The following is a 22,320-nucleotide window of genomic DNA, read 5'->3' on the forward strand; positions in this document are numbered from 1 at the left end:
AGGTTTTACACGTATACCTACTTTTATTTTTTAATAATTTTTTTGAGGATATGGGTTTGCTGGAGGGAACCCCCCTCTACTTCCTAAAAAACTTTACATCTGTAAGGAATTACATAAACACTGCCAACAGCAAGTATTGCTTTATAGAATGGGTTAATACTCAATTAACACGTTTAATTGAAAGAAGAACATATACATAGCTATAGAGAACCTGCAGTTCTGAAATTAAACTATATAATACTTAAATTGATATTATTAGTTTATGTACTATCTAAAATTAACAGGATCTGTGTCTGTCTGAGTGGCTGTAACGAAGAATTTCTCTGTCCACTGAACCAATATACGCCTTTCCAGTGTACCATCTCATAGAACCTGGGTAGGTTTATAGCTATTTTGGGTCAGGGTATGTAAAAGCGAAAAGGTCCTTTATCAAGCAAGATAAAAAAACTCTATTTGATTTCTACTCAGAGAAAAGAAAAATTTATGTTAAGGTGTTATTAGATAATTTCTCTTTAGACTTTAGTTGTTAGTTAAGTAGCTTGTTGGTTCAGTGATATATTATCCCTGAGTAGCAAGAAAAAAAAGTCCTTAGGTGTAAACAAAAACTTCCCTGCCACAAAAGTTTTAAGACTGTAATTTTCTAATATTCTCTTTTTTATTAAGGTGTTAAATAAGGCGGCTCGGAAACGGGAGAGGTGCAGTACAGACCAAACAAACAGATCAAAGCAAATTTCAAGTTTTTACCAAGTTTAAAGTGGATAAGAAAATACAAGAATGTACCACTATGTACTAGTAGAGAAAAAGAAATAAATGAATAAATCAACAAAGGTAAAATTTGATTAAGTTTTCTTTTCTTTTATTTTACTTCTTACAGTTATACAAAACAAATATCTGATTAGAAAGTAAAATATATATACCACAAAAGGTAAAATATTCAAGCACACAAGTATATACTAATTAGAAATATTATTACAATGGATAAGATACCTGGTAAATATAACCAGAACATATACTGTATGAAATGAATACTACTTAAAGACTATGCCCTTAGATTTAGAATATTATATTTATACCAAGTCTTTTGGTATTTTAAGCTTTAAGAAAAATTTAAATTGAAATTGTTTCTAAGTTTTTATGTATGCTTAAGACTCTAAGGTAAAGTTTAAACTAGAAAATAAATACAAGTGTTTAACATTTGGAATCTTTAAGGAGAATGTAAGCTAAAATATTTCTAAGTTCTCTTTTATTCTTAGGGCTTTAAAGTAAAGTATAAACTAAAATAAATACAAGTGTTCTAGCACTTGGAATCTTTAAGGAGAATGTGTGTCAAAATATTTCTAAGTTCTTTTTTATACTTAGGCCTTTAAGGTAAAATATAAACTAAAAATAAATACAAGTGTTTAACACTTGGAATCTTTAAGGAGAATGTAAGCTAAAATATTTCTAAGTTTCAGGAAAAATAGAAGAGAGATATGACACTTAGAAAATTCAAAGAAAACTCAAGTAAGAAAATGGCAAAGTATGAAATCTGCTTAAGAACTCCTTTATACTCTACTAATAGAAAACCTTATTGAACCTAAATTATAATGCTAACCTGGATTAGAGCTAGAAGCTGAGTAGTGAACAATCTTCCCAAGACTGATACAAAAGTCTTGAGATTTGCCCTTTTTATACTAAATTCTGGCTATGACATCAGAGCTTTTAGCTTGTAAAATCTAGATTCAATTTAGGTCATGATAGTAAAAAGACTATAAAATGAAAAGCTTCTAAAGCACTAGATATCTTATGTAATACAATTGTTGAATATATGTTAGAGTATTTGATTTTCTTTTCTTGTTTTCAGTGTTCTTATTTGTTTCTGTTTTCTCGCGTAGTAGTTGGATGTCTGTGTTTATCCTGAAAAAAATAGTTTTCAGTTTTTGTAAATATTTTCATCTTATGATTTTTCTTTACCTAGTTCTGCCTGTGTATTATCCAAGAAATATTCCCCTGAGCGTGTGTGTGATATGGAGTGTTAGGCCATAAAATTTTCTTTATGCTAGGTGCATAGCTTCTCTATACTTTTTTCTGTCTTGCACTTATTTAGGACATATTTTCGTCCTAACATGCTCCCTATTGTCACGAAAAAAAACAATTAAAAAAAAATTTTCTTAAGCCATACCTCAATAGTGAGCTTTAAGCTAGGCTGTCTACAAGACCTATCAAGTCTTAAGGTTGTCTCTGTTCTGCTATATGGGGCTGAAGATTGTTTTTCAAAACACTATAGGGATCTCCAGGCTCCAGGTTGCAGACATACCTCAACAATTATTCTTATGGATCCACAGGAAACTTTTGGTAATATATTATGTGAAAAAAAATTTTTACTCAAGTGTACTTTTATTTAATGAGGATTGTTGAACCATAGTGCATAGTTGTGTTCTAATCATAACTGAAAGCCACTGAAAAATGACAATACACTCTGTGGTGATATGTAAGTAGTGTATATGTTTGATAGTTCATATACAGATTGCATCATCAAGAATAAATCTAATCCACTTGAATTTGTTCTGGGATCCTGTTTTCTCAATGATTTTTTTTTTTTTTTTTTTTTTTAATGATTTTGTTTTTCAGGTGAAAGCATCTCTCATTCTGTAGTTTAGGTTCTTCTAACTGAGATCATCAACATATGTTGCCAGATTTAGAAATCTGACAGTTTTTGCAGGTTTTTCCCATAGATCCTTGACTGTGAGGTTGGTCAGATTGAAAGTTGAATAGCTGTGATGTAGTGTGAGAACTGTCATAGTTTGGGCATTTATCCACCATGTAACCAGTCTTATTAACTCAGTACTTATAACTGTATAAATGCTGTATCCAGATCTCAGCTGTGCCAGGATAGATCTGGTTGTTCTGGACAGGGAAACTCCATTCAGGGATGTTATGTTGGTTATGTCAATGCTGTACATCCACCTCTACTACAGCAGCAACACTATCAGTAGCAGCAGCAGAGCCAAGAACTAACACACACAATCTCCCATCCTTTAAGAGAGATCATTAACATCAACAGTGGGTTGAAACATCATAAGTTGATCCTACAAATAGAAAGATTATGCAATTTCTTATTATAATTGTTCAAGTGTCTATTTTCTTTTTCTTCTGGTCCAATTGTTTTTTATGATTATTACACTACTGTTAATTATAAATAAAATTATGTTTCATAAATTCTACAAAGTTATTAGATATGGATTTAGATTTACAAATGAAATTATGTTTAACAAAATTTACAAAGTTATTAAATTTAGATATAAAAGTTTACATTCTTTTTTTTTGTGCAGAATGTATTTTTCTTCTGAAGTTTATGTAAAATATTAATTGCATTTGGCTAGAAAATCTTTTATGTAATAAAGTCATACTTTTTCTGTCTTATTTACATTGTACAATTACATATTGTTACTTTTAGATTAAAAGAAAGGAAAAGGAAAAAATATATATATATAAAAGTAGCAGATTATATATTTTTGTTTCAGGGCATCTGAAATAAAAAAAGTTTTTATTTATTTTTACTCTCTAAAAGTATTTGGAAAAGAAGGTGGGGTAGCGTTCTTTTATTTTTTTAAATTATAGTTTCTGTTCTTAAGTTTAAATACTTTTTTATTGTTGTCTTTACCAAAACTCTACTTCTTTAAGACTTATTTATCAAAGTGCTATAGAAAGTAAAAAAAATATTCTAGAAAATTGTTCTCTGGTGTATATAAATTCAATTGTGGCCTCAAGCTCAACAAATGTTTTATTTTAATTGGAATCATATTACTTCTCTATTGTAAAGAAAAATGATATAAAAAATTGTAAGCTAATATAATCCAAAGAAAAACACTTGACATGGAGTAAAGCTTGATTCCAATCTTGAAAACAACAGATTAGTACTAATGGATCTTGTCAGATTAAAAGTAAGTTCAGGAATTCCACAAGGTAGTGTGTTGGGTCCTGATATAAAAAAAATAGGCGTAAAATATCATCAACCTCATAACTGTTACACACTTTATAAAGACGGTTGGAAAAACTAGATGGTTTATTGGTTAAACCGCAAGATACCATCATGATAAAAACAAAATATGTACTTTGAATTTTTATGGATAAAGTGTTATACCACATCTGGGATTTGCTAATCTAATTTGTTTACCTTGGCTGATTGCATATATTCCAGTGCTAAAGGATGTCTAGAAAATGATTGAATATTTGATATCAACATTTTTGCCCAGAATTTGGAAAGTAGATTAGGAAAATGTATGGAGCCACAAAAAGGAAAATGAAAAACAAGGTTGCCAGAAATGACTTGGGGACAGCATACTCAAGAGTGTGTCATTTAGGCATGTTGGAGTGCTTACAAGGAAATATGGAAAACAAGTCGTTGCATTCTCTTGATATAGCAAGAAGGTACAAATAGCTGGATCCTGAACTGAAAGAAAAAATTGAAATGACCAAGATATCAGTTTCAATAAATTTGAAGATTACTATGAATGTTCAGCTATTGCAAAAAATGAAAACTCTAATCTCTAAAGATTTAATTCTTTCATAGAGATCTATAGCTAGAGCCAGGTGGAAGATATTGATGGTGGGTATGATTTTACAAAAGTAACTGATTAAGAAAACCTTTTCTTGTTTAAGGAGATTTGGAGCAGATATTGATATCAATCTGGACTATAAAGAAATAATGGAGTAAATGATTCATTTAGATGCTAGACCACAAAAGATAAATTAAAGCTTTCTTTTTTTATCTGATAGATTGAAAGTGTCAATTATTATTAACATCATAGTTACAAGGTTTTAGGGATGTTATCAGTTTTTCTTTATGGAGCTGAATGCTGGAGAACTGTGAAAACTAAACAAATCAACTTAATGATTTCACAATAGCTGCCTAAGAAGAATTTTGCAAAATATTCTGGCCAATCAAAATATCAAACATTGAGCTGTATTCTAAAACCATATCAAACGTTGAGCTGTATTCTAAAACCAAGTGCAATTGAAATGAAATAGCAGAAAATGAAATATAAAAGACTAAGGTGGCTGGGATAAAATAGGTTTCCAAAAAGTACTGAAAATGGAATTCCACCACTGGTAAGTGAGAACAGGGATGACCAAAAATGACCTGGAGGCAGAGCACTGAAATACCTAATTAACTTAAAATTAACATGGGAAGAAGTAAAAAAAAACTTGTCAAAGACAGGAATTCATGGAGGAACAAGGTGTCCGTATTCTCTGAACTTTACAGTCAAAAAGAGAGACAATAACACACTAAGTTATGTATTAAATGAAGTTTTTCTAGTATGGTGGAGGAGCGGTTGGTGGTTTGTTAAGTATCATCTGAAAAGTTCTGAATAACAAAAATCCTAGAAAATCAAAATCCTAGAAACCTTGGGTTATAAACACAAATTAGGTTTCAATTTTTAATGGTGAGCAAGATTTTAACAAAACTTTTATTTTTACAAGGACTGATAAATAGAGTGATGTATATTGCAACTCAACTGTTACCATAGATATTAGAGAAAAATCTTATGTCTAGATAGACATTCTTCAAACAACGGTGTACACAAAATTATCAAAAGAATCAGGATATTCTACATCTGTCTAACTAATAATACTGCATACTAAGAAAACTGCACAATGAAGTGATGGGATATAACATAAGCCCAGATGGAGTGTTTTATCCATGCAGCCAGATCATGAGTAAAGCTAGTGTATATTATTTTCAGAAAAGAGAGTATGAGCAAGTCTTGTCTTTTTGGGGAAACTTTAGTTTTTCACGTGCAGATTTGATTTATCTTTATTCCTTTTTTTTCTCCTACCCTAGAAGTGTCACTGATTGATTGCAGAAAGGAAAATAAAACTATGCAACTGAGCGTGGCCTCTAATGTTTTGATTTTAATTTTTTTGGGGAATCAAAACAAAGCATATTGTGAGACATATATAAAGCTTCTTGTGTATTACAGAGAGTGGAAATGATTTAATAGTTTGGTAGAGACTTTACCAAAAAAGTCCAGGTGCATAGTAACTTCCCAGTATAGACAAGCGTGTTTATATTAAAATGTAATAAGTTTCATAAAAAGTTCTTTCAAGTCATTAATAGCCAACTATGTATAATTATGATCTATAGCATTGTTTTATTTATTCGTTGATATACCTCTAAAACTGTATTATTACATTTTAATTAAAGTAGAATTAAGCCATATAATATTTCTGTAATATTCAAGTTTAATCCGAAAATTTAAGAATCGAGTTTCGTTGCTTATTTTAATAAAACCAGAGTCCTGACCTTAAATAATGAATAGTTTGATATTTAAGAGAATATCCTTGATGTTTTGCATATTACTAATTATCATAGTAATTTTCAGAAACATGTAAGAGATTAAAGCCACTACATTTGTGTTCGTACCTGATGTTGATTGGTCCTTGCAATGGTAGGATGTCTTCCAGATTTAAGATCTGAGACTTCTATGGTTCCTTGAAGTCAACACATACCAGAAATTGTAAATGGTCATTACTGCTTAAAATAGAGAATATCTTCTTTAAAATGTTGGAGTGTACCTGTTTGAAAATAAGGATGATTAATTAAATATTTTAAAATTTCTTATTATAATGAGTGAGACGAAAGTCATATGTTTTTCTTTGCAAAAATTTATGTCATTAGTATTTTTAAATTTCGCAATAACTGAGTTTTTATTTTTATAGAGATAAAGAAATTTATGTTAAGTTAAAAATAAAAGTTTCTTTAATAAATAGATTAATATATATATGGTTTAACATTGAATGCAGATCTAAAGCTTATAAGTAGTGCACTGCATTTTGTAATAATACTTTTCATTAAAAGTTTCAAAGATTTTACCAACATTATTTGATGATTTTTGTTTATCGCATAATTTAGATAAAATTATTTTTAATAACACATTTGTATATATATATATATATATCTATTCATATGTGGCTACTTATCAATCTATAATTTTCATTGTATAAATACTAAGGCATATTTTCTCTTTTAATTTTAATTGTTTTTAAATGTGAAATGTACACACTACACATACAAATATAAAATATTTCTTATACCTTTATTTCTGCTGTGCCTTTCGAGGACATTTGCCAGAACTCTTGGTCAGTGTGATGTATTAATTGAGCAGTCATCATAAGTATTGGTTGTAATATCAGTTGTACCAAATTGTTTTTAAGATCCTCTTTTTTCTTGCTGATGTCATTCATATGATGAAGACATACTTCCGTTTGGCTGGAAAACTTTAACTGTTGGTTGACACTAATTTGGTCACTTGTGTATTTGTCTCTGTTGGTTATAAACAGTTGGCAATTCCTAGAAAAAAAAAAAACAATTATTATTAGTTATGGTTCAAAAAAGGAAGTTTATAAAATCAAAAGTTTTTATATCATTAAATGTTTTACTCTGGAAAAAAGTAATGGTTAATATTATCTATTTTATTTCTGTTTAGAGGTTTATTATCTATTTTCTTTTGTCTAAAACAAAACTGTAATTTTATCTTTTACTAGTTGAAAAGAAATCTTTGGATTTATCTTATTTTGAAATGATTTTAAATTTAAGAAATTTATTGCTGCTTAATAGATAAGTTAATAATTATTGATAGTTATTATGTTATCATATTGTCTAGTTAAAGCCAAGAAGATAGATTGTTAGTTTCATAAAATGATTGATACTAGTTTAAAATGACCATAAAGCTTTGTTGCTCAGCATGTAATATATTGATGCCAATTTAAATTTATTCTATTTTGATTTTAAAGTTATAGACAATGTAATTTGTGAATGTAACCATTAATTTTTAAACTCAAATTAGTTTAACAAGTATTGTTGGGTAAAATTTAGTTTGCAAAACTAATACACACCCCTCTCTCCTAAAAAAAAAGAGAAAAAAAAACTAATAAGCTACCGGATGTGAAATAAAATTAAGAAATAGATGTAGATATTAGTAGTCATATCATGAAAAATCATATAATAAGATATTATTTAATAAAGGAGGTGCATAAGAAAAAAAATACAAGTAAAGAAAGTGTCTTTGGCTGGATATACCATTAGTTTAGAGAGTTTAGTATGATCTGTTTACGATCATGTAGTCAATGTAATTTCATTTAAACAAAAATTATTGTTTTGTTAGATTTAGTAGAAGTATAAGCCAAAACTACTAAATAACTATATGTGGCTAAAGAAGAAAAAGTTCCAAGAGTACATTGAAAATTAATCATGTTGAAAGAGTAATTTAGGAGGTTCCAATTTTCTATAACAAAATATTTTAAATATAGCCGTTATGGTTATCTTTTACAGTGACAATTCTTGTCATGAAAGTGTAAACTATTCAAGATTCTAAAATTTCCAAAATTATGATTTCTAAACTTTAGGGGAGTGGGTTTAGCAAAAAGATAAACAAACATTGAATTGAGGAAAAATAATGGTATTTGCTATCATCATAATGTTAATTAAGAAAATTGTAAGATGTATTTATATTAGGTGAGAATTGATATTTTATTTTATTGCAAAATATTAATATCAAGTATATAAGTGCAGTCAATTTTTACTAAAACTAATAAAATTTTTGGAGTATAAGTGCAGTTGTAGCCTTTTATAATATATACTAGTGTTTACCAAAATACCAGACAAAAGGGGAAATGTTTATGTTGAAACATCCTTTCTGTTTGGGGAAGAAAAGATAAAAAGGAAAATGCAAGTACTATCAATTTAAAATGATAAAATGATGTTTTAATTATGAATTAATATTTAGCTATCTGTTATAAAATAACTACAATATCATTCAAAGGAGAGAAAAAAAAGATATGATTGTACTTGTTGGACAGAGCTTCGAAATTTTCTGTAAGTGTAGAATATTAATAAAGTTAAAATGTAGCTAAAAATGAATAAAACAATAGCAGTAGTCCTTATGATTACTATTTCAATTTATTTTGTTTTCTTAATATAGAGTTAACAAAAAGTAGCGGTCTTTTTATAATAGGATAAGGAGAAAAATTATTGTGAATAGAAAAGATTCTATTTATAAGTTATAAGGTTAGGTAAAATGGGAAAACTGTCATAAAAAAAACTGCAAAAATTTATAATTATGGATTGAATAAATTGGTTGGTAAATCAATAGTAAAATAGGATTATGATCACTGTATTATTGTGATGTCTATCTATAATATAAGTTTAATAAAGTTAAGGGGCAAGAACTTAAACATTTATACTTATAATTATTTGTGAAAAGTCAAAAGTTAGCTTGTTAATCTTTTAATTTGAAACATATAAAACATTTTCCAACTTTAATTCAAAAGCAAGGAAAATAAATATTGACATTAGGGCCTTTAAGTTGTTTGTCGGCAATAGGTATGGCACAAATTAGTTAATATATTATTAAAATTATTGTTCAATATTCATTCTTTATTGTCGCAGAGAGAAATGAGTGATAGAGAAAATAAAATGTTGAGACATAGCAAAGGTAGACGGAAAATTCAAATTTTATACATTTGTTTACTGTTATATAAGAAAAAGTATAATGTAATAGATAAAAAAAATTTCGTGTAAGGCCCAAATTTGAGGATAGAAGGGGAAAAAAATGTCTAAATATTTATTAAATTACTAAACACGATAGGAAGAAAACAAAAATAGAGATACTAGCCTAATAAATTAAGTATCTAGAATATTAAAAACCCAGTTTGAGCACTTAAAATTATCCTAAAAGGTTGGAAAACAAATATTCATTCAGTTGTTAATAAATGGAAGCACGTGGAGGCTGAAAAAGGAAAAATAGTTGGAAGGATCATCTTTTCCAATTCAATTGTATTCGTGCTGACCTTAATTGGGTCTTTGGAAGTAACCAATGGTGTGGGATATTAACATATTCGCTGAGTAAAAAGCATATGGATATTAGTCAATTCAGTAATTATTGGAGGGAGGTAAATTTATACATTTATGCAGAATATTGGTCAGGGATTAATTATAGGTATTTTAAGTTTAGTAATCATATATGGTTATAGTTTAACATATCCACAATATCATTATTGGAAAAATGAGGCATTATAGACTTAGTATAAAATATGAAGAAAGGAGCTAGTAGAATAGAAAAATAAGTTGCATGCTTGAAATTAAGCCCATATTCATGCGAAAAAATTTATTGAATTACTTGGAATGAAATTTTTTGTGTCTGTTTAATTTTGTATATTAAATAGTGTAGAAAGAAAAAGTATGTAAATTTTTAGTAAATTGTGAAATATAAATATAATGTTTACCTAAAGATAAAATATATTTAAGTTGAAATTAAGGAAAACTGAAGCTTTGACATAACTATAGATTGAGTAGAAACCAACGAAAAAATGGGCTTGCTATTAAAATTGGTCATGCAATCTAAGGGGGAAAAAAATGGTGATATGTTAGTTCTTTTATACTGAAATTTCATATAAAACTGAAGTTAGACATCAATGGGGCCTTTAATTAGATGTTATTATAAAATCAAAATATATATAAAAAGGCTAACATTATGTATTTCTGTCGGGTAAGTGACTGTGAATAGCTTCTACTGGAAAAGTGTAGTTGAAGTAAACCTAATACAATTAACTATTTGAGCAAAAAAAGATATTGGTTTCAGAACGATAGTTTTAAAGTTATTTATTAGTATTGATTATTAATATGGGGGAAAAAATTGAAAGTGAAAGGTCAAAAGTTTTTATAAAAGAATCATTCTAATTCAAATTAATGATTTTAATACCTGAATCCCGTCCAATTATTAACATTTGAGATGTATTTAGTTTATGAATCCATACTGAACTTGATAATGATATAGTTATAACAGAGAAGTGTTCATTTCTGCATAAAAAGTTATATGATCCGTGAAAAACTTTATTTTTCAACAGGAAGTAAAAATGCAATATTGGGGGAAAAATTGGTTAGATATTAGTCATTTTTCTATGTAATAGAGGAAAGGGAAAAACTTTTTTATTAAAGGTAGGAAATAATTTTGTAAACTTTACCTTGCAGAAATTATCAAAGAATCTCGATATGTAAACTATATAGTAATTTACATAATTAAGTTCACACGTATCCTTTTTTCAAATAACGGCTTGAGCAAACTAAATATTGAGGGTACTTAGCTGTGGGCACATAACAGCTAACTTTTCTTTTTTTTTTAAATAAAAGTTAAAATTGATTTAACGTGAGCTGTGCAGGTATCTAGTTTGTATTACCAGAGTAGGCTTGACATTACTGCTGATTTTCTATAAGTACATGTTGTTTTTGTGTCTATTACCTAATAAAGCAACTTATTCCTGCCATTACTACTGAAAAGAAAGAAGTAAATATCCAATAAGTTAAATGAATTTACAATTATTTCCCAATTATACTGGTTTTTAAATTGACATTATCAAAGAACTGATATGTTTAAAATGTTAGTGTTAAATTTGAAAACTCAATGGAAGTGTCACAACAATCAAATTCTTAAAAAAAAAACAGTTGTTTTAAACATTTTATGCTGTATAATTTTCGTTTATTCAAGAAAGATAAAATATTTCAAGGTATTTCAAAAAATCAAAATGAAGTGAAAGTAATTCCATATTCAAATAGAACAAAGGTCCTATCGGTTAGGTCAATGAGAGTTTTAATTAGGCTTATTAGGGCAGCTTGAGTATTAAACACTGTATCATTGGAAGACTCAAGCTCACTTATAAATTGTTATCACCTATACAGACCTGTTATGGATTTTAATGCAATAAAGGAAGCCTTTTTATATAAAAAAAATCTGACAAAAAATATTTCATAAGATAAAAAACAGAAAAAGCCGTCGCTCATATGGGTTTAGAACAAGCAAATGAGAAACAAACAAAATTAGATGTCCTTATGAATACATGAGTTATTAATAAGAAAATCTTTGCAATTTACTACTTGTAAAATGGACTGTTGGGTATAAATTGCAATAATGTGAAATTTTTTTATTAACTGGGGTTATTTTAAAATGTAATAAATATTATTTAAGGATTTTTGTGATTTCCTCTAAACAAGCAAGTGGATCATGTGCAAAGGAAAATCAAGCAGCCTAGAGAAGAAAGAATCTATAGTTTTATCTCTATTGTATTATGTACGTCCTTAGATGGTTTTAAAAGGTTGGAGTTGTACCAACCAAACCTTCTTTGTATGTACAATTTTATCATGATTTTAATAATAGGACCTAACAATGTAAATCGATTAGGTTTCCAAGGTTTTATTTTGTATTTATATCTAATTATATTTTCAGACCAATTCCACTGTAAAAAATGTATGTACATCTTATACTAATCTGTGATGTATAAAAGGTAAAAAGTTATGTATATTGATAGTATTGACGAGTCAAGGCTATTAAAGATAAAATGAAACGCTCCTAATACGCTCATAATTACGATTATTCTGTTCATAATCAAAGAAAGGGACGTTCCTAATGATATAGAAATACGTTTTTGAAGAATGAAAGTTTCATGGCTTTAGCTTATAATGTATTCTTTAGGCCTATGGAGAATGCTGTGCAGCATATTGAATCACTGACACAAGCAGGACCAAGCCGAGAAGAATGCCATGGATTACTCAAAGATTAAGCTGCTTGGGATGGACCCGTGCTTTACCAACTCTTGCACAATGTAAGATTTTAATATCTTATTTCATTATATTTTTCTATTTTGCAATGCTTTGTTTATAATAACTAGTTTTGTAATAATAGGACACCGTAAAATTAATGTCCACAACTTTTCAATGTGAACTGGTCTGACAATTTTGTCTTTATAAAGCTTATAAGAAATTATAATAGATGCAAGCAGAAGTAAAGTAAAAGGCAATTAATTCTTTATTTCTTTTTCAGGTTTTTAAACCGTCCAAAGTATATCCAAAGCTGTATAAAAGTATTGTACATGAGCTATATATGAACAGTCTGAAACTGTGTTAAAATTTATCAGAGTGTAAAGTGACTAAATACGGTTTAGTTTGTCCAAAACTCAAAAATGATTTGTTTTTAACAGTGAATTGAATCTTAAAGGTGAGAAATAAAATATTTCCCGTACATAAATGAAAGTATAAGATCAATTTTATATTAAAGGGTTTTTGATGCAAGGTTATTTAAAATGTTATTGATATAGGATGAATATTTAAACCCATGATTTTGAAGTTATTTTATATAATATCCAAAGATTTTTATATGGAAGAAAAAATTGATTATATAGGCGGTTAGGAGAAATGTTGGCTCATTTTAGATCCATTTTCAAAATTTAAAACATTAGAGAAATATAAAAGAAAAGTAATTATACAAAAATTTCTGAATGGGTATTTCCAGGTTTTAGGCCTTTTTCCAAAAAAGTTCAATCAGAAAATTCATATGTATAAACGTTATTCTGTCGCATTATTTTTATAAAAGTAAAATCTTAATTTTATTTAAAAACAATCATCTTTTAGTAATTTGCTTATTTTGTATTTAACTTTAGGACCATTGTCAAAATTATAAGATATCATCTTAACACCTCAAGAGAAAAAATATTAAATTTTTAAATATGAAGTTCATGTAGGCCTATTTTCAAAAGTAGACTTAGCAGATTAGAAATTAATATATTACAGTATTAAAAGTATTTTTAAAAAATGTTACAATATTATCATCTGTTATGTAGTTTTAGTTTGTTAAAATTTAGACCTATATTTCAAAATTATTATGTAAATTATATGTATAAAGAAAAGAAAAGTAAGAAAATTCATGTCAAATAAAACTCTTAAAAGCTTGATTATATATTGTCAATTTTATGAGGGAGACATTTAAAGTCTGTTGTAAAAAAAGCGAAACTACTCTATAGATGTTAAGGTTCGTACTGTAATAGGAATTTTAGGTGTAAGACTAAAATATGATTTAAAAGAAAAACCAAATAAGAAACAAATAGTTTACTATGAAGTAAGTCTTTGTCTTTTTTAGTCTTTAAAGTTAAACTGTATCAAATAGACAGACATAAGCTAAAAAAACGTTGTGTTGTTAGAAAATAAGAAGTGCAGGAAAATTTTTTTTTTAATGTTAAGAGTAATTGTCTGTCAAAAAGGAAAAGACGTTGTTACTTTATTATCATATTGATTTAAAATAAAATATCTAAGCTATGCTGCCTAGGTTAGACGTATTCCTGAAATGAAAATAAAAATAATATAAGATTTCATAAAGTATTGTTAGAGTGGGGGAGGCATATCTGTTATATAGGCAGGTATTATAAAATTCAAAGTAATTTGGATAGAATATGAAAAGATGTTTATTCTAAGATAGAATAAAAAAAATATAAAGTAGTAGGATGTGCTGTCAAAAGTTTAAAGTATAGTTGAAAAAATATTTTAAGCATGTTTAAGAAATGGACATGTACAATTTAATTTGAAGGGGGAATATAATTTCAAGTTTCAAAATGTATTTCAATTATGAAGTAGTATCAAGGTAATACATTGAGGTTGTTATTGCCTACGAAATCTTTGGCGCAAAAGTCTCAGAATAAAAAATATTTGGGTTCGTAGTTGCCTGCTTAAGAAAAATCAAGAACAGTAGGTTGTTACAATTTAGGAACTAAATTTCGAGAAGTTTCCAATAAAATTGTATTGAAATACAAAATTATGCACCATATTGTAGTGCTGTAATTATGAAAGTATTCTAAATTTTTATAGTTAAATTGGAAAAATAATTAATATCTGGTGGGAAAAGAGAGTATGAATGACGGTAATGATCCTGCAGTTAGTAAATAATTATACTTATGAAGTTTATAAAACTGAAAGGTATCCATTTGAATTGTTGTATTAAATTAATCGTAAATAATCAGTTTAGATTGTTAACTTATATCAAATAATGAAGTTAATATACCTGTGAAATAGTATTAGGGGTAGTTAGAGTTGTGGTGAGTAAAATTTCTCCACATGGTCTTGAATAACACAGTGGTGTATCTTTTATATTCTTCATGTGTTAATCCTAAAAAAAAGAATAATATAAATGTATTAAAATATGTAAATACCACATTGAGAAAATAAAAAATGGGTATAAGCAAACCAGTAGGCAAGGAAATTATGTGATAAAATTTTAAGCAGATATAATAGTCAGTCTGTTAAAAATCTCTGTTTTTTTTTTTCGAAATTGAAATCATTAAATTTAAACAGTTATTTTAAGTATTCAAAGTTTATGAAGATGAGTTTACCTTTATTATTGAGGTGAGTATACTTTCTGGAACTGTTCCAAGTACCATCTTCTTCAATAGAATTTTAAGTTGTGAGAGGGTATACCTGAACAGAAGTTAGATACATTATTTTGTTAATAGTCAGGGGATCTTGAATTATTTTATGACAATAAAAATACTATCTAGAAAGATTTCCTTTAATATAAGTTATTAAATTATTGATATAAACACAAGGCAAAGTGTGTCAATATTGAAAATCCCTAAAAAAAACATAAACATAAACTAGAGTTAGGACCTTCTAAATGTTGAAACATTAAAGTTTTTGTCAGTGATATAAGAATCTGTTCTACCAAAATTGTTCGGCGTTTATAAAAATTTAAATCATTGAACATCTTACTTCTAATCGTTTGCTAAAATTAATATTGGTATCTTTAAATTGACTATTATTCCTTTAATTTATGTAACACAAGCCTCTAATTGAACATAAAGGTTCCTGGTAAAAAAAATGTTTCATAAGGAGTTAAAATTAGCAAAGAATGTATAGTATAGTAAGTTATGTATGAAAAAAATATTTAGAAAGAAAAAATTAAAAAGGAGGTTGTCTGGGGAAACTAAAACCAGTACAATTACATTCAAGTGTGTAAGGTCAATATATAAAATTCCATGAAACAGTTAGAATATGAATACTGGCCTACTTGTTCACAAATATTGCAGGGTTGCATTAGTTTTACAATGTAATATATGTTTTAAGGGGAAAGTGGATAATATCCATGAATGTCTTTTGATAAGTATTTAGTAATATTGCATCCCAATAAAAAGAAAAATGCCCAAATAAAGTTTCGAATGTTGTCTTGATATCAAAATTGTTGATTTGAAAGCAAGTCTACCATTTACTTCAGCAAAATATAGTCAATAGAGATAAACATAAGAAGGAATGATTTAAAAATAGTGATTTTACATTTGTCAATAAATCCTGCAAAGTAAGGTGAGTAGGTTCATGGACGGCATAAAATTAAAGGAGTTGTATGTAAATTATTCAATGTAAATAAAATTGTACATTTTAGTAAAAATGTCGGAGGAAGACATAAGTTTTGAAAATCATTTTAAGAAACATTCTCTGATAAAAATTTTAAGGTTTGTAGCAGAAGTAGGGAAAATTCGAAATAATTTATACTGTTATGTTTATAATAGCATTAGAAAAAGTTTTTGTAGAGAAGAAAAAAATATAATGATATACAAAAAAAATTCTTGCAAGGAGAAAAATTAAAGAGGTTAAATAAAATTGATTGGGTAGTACAAATTATTTTAGGAAAGTAGAAAGCTATGTAATTAAGTAAGTGCAAATCTTAGAATATCTTTTCTAACGGCACCAAAATATTATTATATTTAATTTTAGCAGAGTTTTTTCGTTGCAAAAAATTGACACTGCAAAAAACTATTAACAGAAGTATAGTTTCAAGCATAAGGGTCGACATTTTTACAGTTTTATGTCAATGCATCAAAAAGGTTTAATAATCTTTCGGCCCTTTACTGAGACGCAAGAGTACTAGTCGCTTTTGGCATATTAGCAAATGCATATATGTATCCCAACTTACAAATTTTTCGTGTTCTTAAGGTTTGCTCTAATTTTCATCCAGTAAGATTATACAAAATAGACCTTGAGTATTAATATTTTGATATCTTATGGGTGAAAAGTTACTAAGTTATTAAAGTGTAAAAGGGGAAAAACTAATTTCATTTAAAAAAAGTTTTTAGGTAGAAGTGTTTTTTCTACGGGTTGGTAGGAACATCTCAATACAAGTTTTTTATGTTTCATGGTCATCAATTACATAAAAGAGAGTTTTCAAAATTAAATATACAGAAAGGAAGTTGTCTCCATTGGGATATAAAATATTAGTAAAAGTACATATCTTTTATGTAACAATGCAGGGAATTCCTGAAAATGCGAGGTAAAAAAAGATTATAAAAAATTCTTGATATTTAAAAGTCGTATGTTTGTCTCCTTTCTGAAGAACAATAAAGTAGTTTATTCTAAAAATCGTGAAAAAAGGGGGGGGAGTAATTTAGAATCAGCAATTTTTAGTACGGTTTCACAGAGTAAAATCGAAATTATAGTAGTTTATAAAATTATTTGCATTATTATGTTTATCTCTTTTCCCTGATTATTCAGGGAACGAAGATCTTTCCAGATCTTTTGAGATATATTGAACTTTTACTAAAACTGCCCTAAAAGTTGTTTCATTTTTCTATATTGAGATGCAATTAATTAGAATTTTGTTAAAATTGTATTACTTGTAATGGTTGTCAATTCAACTATATTTAACTTTTACGTTGTGCAAAAGTTTATGAAATAGGTTGAAAAGAAAGTATATTTGCTTAAATATGAATTTCTCAAACAAGTAGTTGATTTCTTCTTTAAAAAGTCCAAAAAATAAAAATTTTGAAAACGAAGCAGATTTCAAATTTTAATGTACGCATTGTGTGTAAAATGCAAAAAAAATTGATAGTTATAAACAAATTTAAGCCTCATTTGTATCTTATTTGAAACGTTCAGTATTGCTCTAGAACTAATTAAGAATCTTAGGATAAGAACCATTGCTCAACAATATGGATAAATAAAGTATAGCATCGTATTATAGACAATTTCCTGTGAATTTTATAAAAATAAATTCAGAAAATTTGTACTTTCCAGTATTTGATAGCATGAGTATGCTAGTATGAGTACAAAAGCTACGCAAATTTTGATCTCAGTTTTCATGTTTCTTTTTTAAGTTTTAAAAATGCAATATATAATAATAGCTATGAAAACAATTTTCAAGCATAACTTTTATCTTATCAGGCTAACAACTAAATAAAAATATGTTTACCATATGCAATTTGTGATCAAACCCCTAATTGAAAAAAAAAATGCAAGACATAGCTTTTATTTTGAGAAAGATTAGGGCCAACGCCCACCAGAAGCCTCTAGGTGTTCTTAAGGTGGGAGGGGGATAAGTCCACTGCCCCTCTACTTTTTAAAGTTGAGTTTTAATAAGGAATATTAAAGAAAAAAAAAGGAGGGATTTTAAATTAGGATGGTTTAGATACGCTCTTAAATTAGTTAAAAACCTTCCCTGTACCTTAAAAAGTAACATAATTGCATTGGAAAATCAAACAGATGTCATTTTTTTTATTTAAAAAATGTAAAATTGGCGCATTTGTATAAACACTCGTTGACTATCAATATTACGCAAATTTTGGGGAAACGAAAAAGAGAGGGGGGAGAACAAGTTTTAAGAATTTCTAGATAATTCAATCTTCCTTCATCCTAGAAGTATGTCATGTACAAATAAAATAGGGCAGGGATAAGACAGGTTTGAAAACATCTATAATATCCATATCTGTGAACCTGAACTTCAACCACCCAATCATCGATGATGGACATGTATCATTTAAAGGAAAAAAAAAGAGATTTTGTATCAATATTCCTAAACTGCATTTTGGTAAAATTATATAAACTTGAACAATGAAACTAGTTGGGAGGTAGATGTTTGAAAATATGGCTATCTTTATCATAAAGGTGGGAATCCCCCCAAAAAATGTTTATTTTGAAAAAAAAGTAGCATTTTGTAGTGTAAAACAGTTGTAACTTTACGTTTTTTGGGAATATTCATTATAAGATAGATATTAAGCAATACATGTTCAGTGAGGGCCCAAGGTTAGTATCAATAAATTAAAGTGAATTATGTCCTAACAGTAGCATCTTAGTTTATGAAAATTCTCATTTCTCAAAGGGATCATAATTAAATTTTATTGTCATAACAATATACTTGAAGTTATATTAAAATTTTTCAATCCCACTGGGATAGATGTGTAATATATGGGCTTGTAAGGGGAGCCTTAATTTAGAAATTTAATAAAGAATATTTATGTTTACCTGTTTTGTAGCCAAGAATTCAAATTTTGTATGCTTCTGTAAGGATGTCTAATGCCGTTGTAATTGTGTGTGATTGTAGCAACCTAGAGTAAAATATGTTAATAACATCAAATTTAGTCATATGAATATAAATACTAACAGAACTTGTAATAAATGTAATTGCAAGCAAAATGATGTTTGCACGTATAGTTTTCGATTCTATTTTACAACAAATGTAATTTATATCTGTTGTATGTTTTTTAAAAAAAATTGTACCTCATATTGATTAAGTTCTAGTGTGTGGTGTAACTTCTTTAATTTGAAAACTGCGAAAAGCTGAAACCTCTAAAACTTTGTTGCCAGAACGTATGAAATTTGTATTAGGCTTGATCGATTTTCTTTGAGAGGAAAGTTTGACAAGTTAAAAATATTATGTCCACTGTTATATAATGTTTTTTTTGTAATTGAGATCTATAGCAGTAGCAATCTTGCGTAGAGACCTCAGAGCTCAGACTTCATAGCAATCTTCAGGCTTTATCCTTTTATCATACTTTATGAAAAGAGATGAAATAATTTCGTTAATTGTTAGGTTACCATCTATAGCATTACTAACCAGCACATATGGCGGACCAGTAAAACAGCGAAAAAAAACAGACGCAAACTGGGACTCAGTTAGTTGGCATTGCAATTGTGCATTTTTTTATATTTCTTAAGAAATCTGTTATAGAAGGATTAACTTTTCCAGAAAATTTTTGACGGACAGGAAAAGTGTTATTAATAAGGCTCAATTTATGATCAGAAAATACAGGAGAATCGTTGTTTTCTGGGAATGGAGGCAGCAGAAAAACTTTTGTTTGTTGATCAAAAACTTCATTGTGTTGTTGAATCATGTTTTCATGAATAGTTGCTTTAATTGATGCATCAATATTAAAAGAAGAAGTATTTATTTGCTTCATGTTCTTTCAGAAAAGTGATATAATCATTCACAGTATCATCAAAAAAGCTTTCCCAAGTGGATTTTTGCTTTTCCTAGCAAGTTCTACAATATATGCAGTATGGATGAGATATTCACCCCAAATATGTTTTCAGTAATTTATAAGATCTGGAGTCTTGTTTAATTTTAAGTAAGAATTCATCATATTCATCATGTTTCATGGAATCTGATTGTTCAATTTGAAAATGGATGCTCAATTTCTTCATTGTCATGTAAATCTGAAGTAGAATTATAAAAAGATTTACGTTTAAGCTGTTCAGTATTCAATTTTTCAGCAAGTGCTTCAGCAAAAGTTCTGTCTTGTGATTTACTGCGAGGAAATTTCATTGATTTCATTGTTTATGTCAATTATAAAAGAGAAGAAATTACCAAAGTTTGTAATGTCAATAAAATTCACGCAACCTCGTACAATAATTTGAACTTAGTAGAGCTGAAAGTATGGGAGGAAAAAAAAATAAAATACAAGAACTAAGTGGACGCAATGATATAGAAGATAGATAGAATTTAAGGGGGTGAGCAAATTTAAAAGTATTTAGTCAAGAGTGTCTATAAAGGAATGACAAAGTATTAAACTAAATAACTATGTATAGAATAGAAATGACTGTGCACAGTAACTAAGTTAGGTAGAAAAAAATATGCTAGCAATAAAAACTTTATTGGTAGAAGCAATAAAGACGAACTATAAGCGTTATTGGTAGAAGCAATAAAAGTGGATTATAAACTTTACTGGTAGAAGCAATAAAGACAGACTATAAGTTTTATAGGTAGAAGCAATAAAGACGGACTATAAGATCTGTATTAAGTAAGTATTATTAAATAAGGGTTAAAAGTCCTTATTAACAATAAAGCACGTTAAAAGTCCCTAAAACGTGATATAAAAGGCCTGTATATAATCAAAGAAAAGATAAAAATAAGCGCTAAAGGATTTTGCCCGAAAGTATTTAGAAAACGGGAATATAATGACGTCAAAAAATCCAAAAATAGAAGTCTAGAGAATGTGTCTTATAAAGAAGAGAGATAGGTTATTTTATGTCTTTATAAAATATTTGTAGTGTAAATATTTAAAATATGTATAAAAACTTTAATATCTCAATAAAAGGGAAGGTAAAGTAATTTATGCAAAATATAGAGAAAAGATTGAAGTAAGTCTAGTTAAGTATAAAAGCTTTAAATACACGAGGTTATTTTGTTGTAAAAAAAACTTCAATGCATAAGATGTGTTAAAATGTTAAACACTCAAAGAAAAGACTTAAAAGACAAATAGTTTAGACACTGAGGTTAAAATAAAAGGGGACTTGTTAAAATCTCATACACTTAAGGTAGAAGCTTAAGGTAGATAAAATATTCAAATTATTCATACACTTAAAGGTAGAAGCTTAAGGTAGATAAAAAATGTCAAATGTTTATACACTTAAGGTAGAAGCTTAAGGCAGTTAGAAATTTCAAATGTTTATACACTTAAGGTAGAAGCCTAAGGTAGATAAAAATTTTATATAAGTAGAGACAGATCTTTAAAATAATTTGCGCAAAGAGTAAAATAGTCCTTAATATAGAAAATGTGAATATACTCAAAGAGAAAAATTAGTAGCTGTTTTGTACTAAAAGTATGAGCATTGAGTCTCAAGGGGAAAAGTTTAAGTTAGAAATGAAAAATAAACTTTTTATGTCAAAATTTTATTTCTATTGACAATGACCTGATGCTTCTTAGAATGTAGAAATGTTGATGTAGCTATCAGGTAGAATGCAGAATTGTTGATGTAGCTAGCAGGTAGAATGTAGAAATGTTGATGTAGAAAGCAGGATCCTGAAAAATGTTCTTAAATAGAAAAAGAAAATATAAAGCATGCAAAGCAAAATAACACACACACACAAAAAAAATTAGGTTCAAAGTGTCTTTTACAACTGGCCAGGAAGAAAAGAGCAGGTTTTCTGTAGAGTAAAAAGTTAGGTTAGGTCAAATGCAATCTCTATTCCAAACCCGGAAACGTGCACCACATGTAAAAGCGAAAAGGTCCTTTATCAAGCAAGATAAAAAAACTCTATTTGATTTCTACTCAGAGAAAAGAAAAATTTATGTTAAGGTGTTATTAGATAATTTCTCTTTAGACTTTAGTTGTTAGTTAAGTAGCTTGTTGGTTCAGTGATATATTATCCCTGAGTAGCAAGAAAAAAAAGTCCTTAGGTGTAAACAAAAACTTCCCTGCCACAAAAGTTTTAAGACTGTAATTTTCTAATATTCTCTTTTTTATTAAGGTGTTAAATA

The 22,320-nt window shown here is 28.0% G+C and overlaps 1 protein-coding gene and 1 long non-coding RNA gene across 2 annotated transcripts; one reads left to right on the forward strand and one right to left on the reverse strand.

Annotated features, from left to right (window-relative positions):
- Positions 1-1,262: 1,262 nt before the first annotated feature.
- Positions 1,263-22,054, reverse strand: LOC145312567 (uncharacterized). The gene is made up of 10 exons (XM_080151823.1): positions 22,036-22,054; positions 21,752-21,873; positions 19,340-19,408; positions 19,085-19,167; positions 15,190-15,274; positions 14,862-14,966; positions 7,078-7,333; positions 6,407-6,558; positions 2,162-3,068; positions 1,263-1,896 (listed from the first exon to the last, which is right to left on the reverse strand). The coding sequence occupies exons 1-6, from the start codon at positions 22,052-22,054 to the stop codon at positions 14,961-14,963; spliced, it is 384 nt and encodes a 127-aa protein (XP_080007949.1). The 3' UTR covers positions 1,263-1,896; positions 2,162-3,068; positions 6,407-6,558; positions 7,078-7,333; positions 14,862-14,960.
- On the forward strand, positions 12,259-13,597 carry LOC145312812 (uncharacterized). The gene is made up of 3 exons (XR_013877130.1): positions 12,259-12,318; positions 12,507-12,636; positions 12,855-13,597. It is a non-coding gene; the product is annotated as an uncharacterized LOC145312812 (long non-coding RNA).
- Positions 22,055-22,320: the final 266 nt, after the last annotated feature.

Source organism: Acartia tonsa, chromosome 2 (assembly GCF_053477335.1).
Source record: "Acartia tonsa isolate MP-2025a chromosome 2, ASM5347733v1, whole genome shotgun sequence".
In the NCBI taxonomy this organism is placed as follows: Eukaryota; Metazoa; Arthropoda; class Copepoda; order Calanoida; family Acartiidae; genus Acartia; species Acartia tonsa.

Bases quoted from the DNA above. Each gene is read 5' to 3' on its own strand.
- LOC145312567 (XM_080151823.1), bottom strand. The intron at 19,409-21,751 runs GTCATTGTCAAT...ACAAAGTTTTAG, and splicing joins TACATTCTAAGAAGCATCAG to AGGTTTCAGCTTTTCGCAGT. The intron at 15,275-19,084 runs GTAAACATAAAT...ACTTCTGTTCAG, and splicing joins AATTCTTGGCTACAAAACAG to GTATACCCTCTCACAACTTA.